Source organism: Ranitomeya variabilis, chromosome 6, assembly GCF_051348905.1.
Source record: "Ranitomeya variabilis isolate aRanVar5 chromosome 6, aRanVar5.hap1, whole genome shotgun sequence".
Taxonomy (NCBI): Eukaryota; Metazoa; Chordata; class Amphibia; order Anura; family Dendrobatidae; genus Ranitomeya; species Ranitomeya variabilis.
Window position 1 is genome coordinate 567458035 of NC_135237.1, and position 2007 is coordinate 567460041.

General features: G+C 48.7%; 1 protein-coding gene across 2 annotated transcripts in view; it reads left to right on the forward strand.

The window, feature by feature from the left end:
* LOC143783102 (ubiquitin carboxyl-terminal hydrolase CYLD-like) overlaps positions 1-1007 on the forward strand; it is a 21913-nt gene extending 20906 nt beyond the window's left edge. For both annotated transcript variants that reach the window (XM_077271360.1, XM_077271362.1), the window contains exon 15: positions 247-1007. In XM_077271360.1, coding sequence (XP_077127475.1) covers positions 247-431 — 185 coding nt within the window. In that variant the 3' untranslated portion in view covers positions 432-1007. The remainder of the gene's footprint in view (positions 1-246) is intronic.
* The last annotated feature ends 1000 nt before the right edge of the window (positions 1008-2007 follow it).

A 2007-nucleotide genomic window follows, 5' to 3' on the forward strand; every position in this document is an offset into this window, starting at 1 on the left:
CTGTGCGGCTGTGGGGTCATCACATTGAGAGGATGACGGTTCCCATTCACTGACATCAAGCGGAGATCTAAAAATCCCAAGAAAACAAAGGATATTATAATGTTGTCAAACTTTTCATTAACCCCTTCCAGCACCTTCTTCTGGAAACGTTCTGCCCGTGGGAAAGTGCTTGTACATGGGGCTGCATTGTGCATTCTTATACATGTGATGGAAGCCTGAGTGCGCCACTTGTTATTGTTTCCGCAGGGAGTGAGAATGGCTACAACATCCCGCGAGTCACCCTCTGTCCAGAAGTGGCCACTTACCTGGCGGCTCCGCTGCCCGATCTCATGAAGCAAAATCCTCGCGAAATGAAAGGGGTGGCCAAGCGCCTCTTCTGTGACGCCTACATGTACATGTACCAGAGTAAGAGGATGGCCCTGTATAAGTGAGGGGCGGCCGGAGCATCCGATGCCGGGCAATTGGTGGCATCCGTCTGATGAAGGGGCCGAGGTGCCATCTCCTCCTATCATCCGCTCTGCGGTGGGATGTATCGGGGGGGAATCTTCAGGAATCCTTCATTCTCAGGTCTCCTTCCTCCAGATGTCGGCCAGTATCCAGGGCCTGGTGACCGGTCAACTGCTCCAATACTGGGATTATAGCACCACGGCCGACCCGAGGTGAAGAGGGATGGGGCGAACCGGCTGTGAGGGATGGGGCGAACCGGCTGTGAGGGATGGGGCGAATCGGCTGTGAGGGATGGGGTAACCCCGGCTGGTGACCCACTGAGGGAAGAGCTCCGCTGCAGTCAGGGGGCCGTCGCGTAGACAGCGTCTTCCGATTTTTGATACAATGTCTCAGGGATGTAACATATTCATTACAACGTGTCAATGATAGTAATGATGTTATTAGCGGCCAGCAGGGAACTTCCGATGATCCGGCGTTCTTGGGGTCAGCAGAAAATGCGGTCAGAAAACTTTTCAGATTATTGGAAATTTTTGTTTTTTAAATAAAGTCTTCCTACACTTCTCATAGTTTTATAATAAGAGTTCAGAAGCAATCTGTGAATGCTGGGACTTGTAGTGTTTCAGCATGGGTTGTGGATATTGTGCATTCAGCGCTTCTCTCCTTTGCCCTGCGCCGTACATGTGCAACATGGGGATTGTATGAGAGGTAACGCCAGGAATAGAGCGGACTCCTATCCTGGCTGACACCTTAGATGCCACCCGTCAATAGTGACAGCAGGGTCCGGAGGGGCTGCCATGACAGATGCAGAACCTGACGAGCTGCCAGGAAGTATCATATTGACAGGCAGACATAATACATTGCACCACAAATGTAAAAAGAAAAGGCATAAACATAAAAAAATACAAGTAAAAAAATTCAAAAACGTCACTTCCTCGGTGAGTAGAATTACTAGAAAGTGATTGCTTTTTCAGTTTTATAATTGTGATGTAATTCAGCTCTTTTACCACCAGAGGTCAGTGTTGTTACATGGGAGAAAATCCTGCAGGAAACTAATGACCCGCAGCTGAGAATGATTCCTCTACCTGGTCTCTTAATATAACCAGAGTTGCTCTTTAAGTGATGGCTCCAGCGCCTCAGTATAACAGCGGTCATCAGCTCTTACATCCACTCATTGAATTGCATTCTACCTGCATTAACGGAGGCTTCGCTGGAGTCGGACTCCCGTCCCGTCTAGACTCCTTGGCCGAGTCGCCAAGACACAAATCATAAAATCTCGTCAATCGACTATTTACAGGGAGAACAGTGGACCATAAGGGGTTAAAGATTGCAGCCAAGTCTTGGTACCTGCTGACATTGGGCTCTAGACCGGTTATTACCCCTGTGTGGGGGGAAACAAGGGACAGTCACATATAAAATTCTAGGGGCAGATCTTGGGGCCAAAACATGATATTGACCCCTCCCGAGTTCCTCCATAGGATCCGGTAACTGGATTTCTGCATTTTTGAACTTTTTCTGGACTTGATCTGAACTTTTTTTGCTGCTTTTTTCCCACTCCTGCTG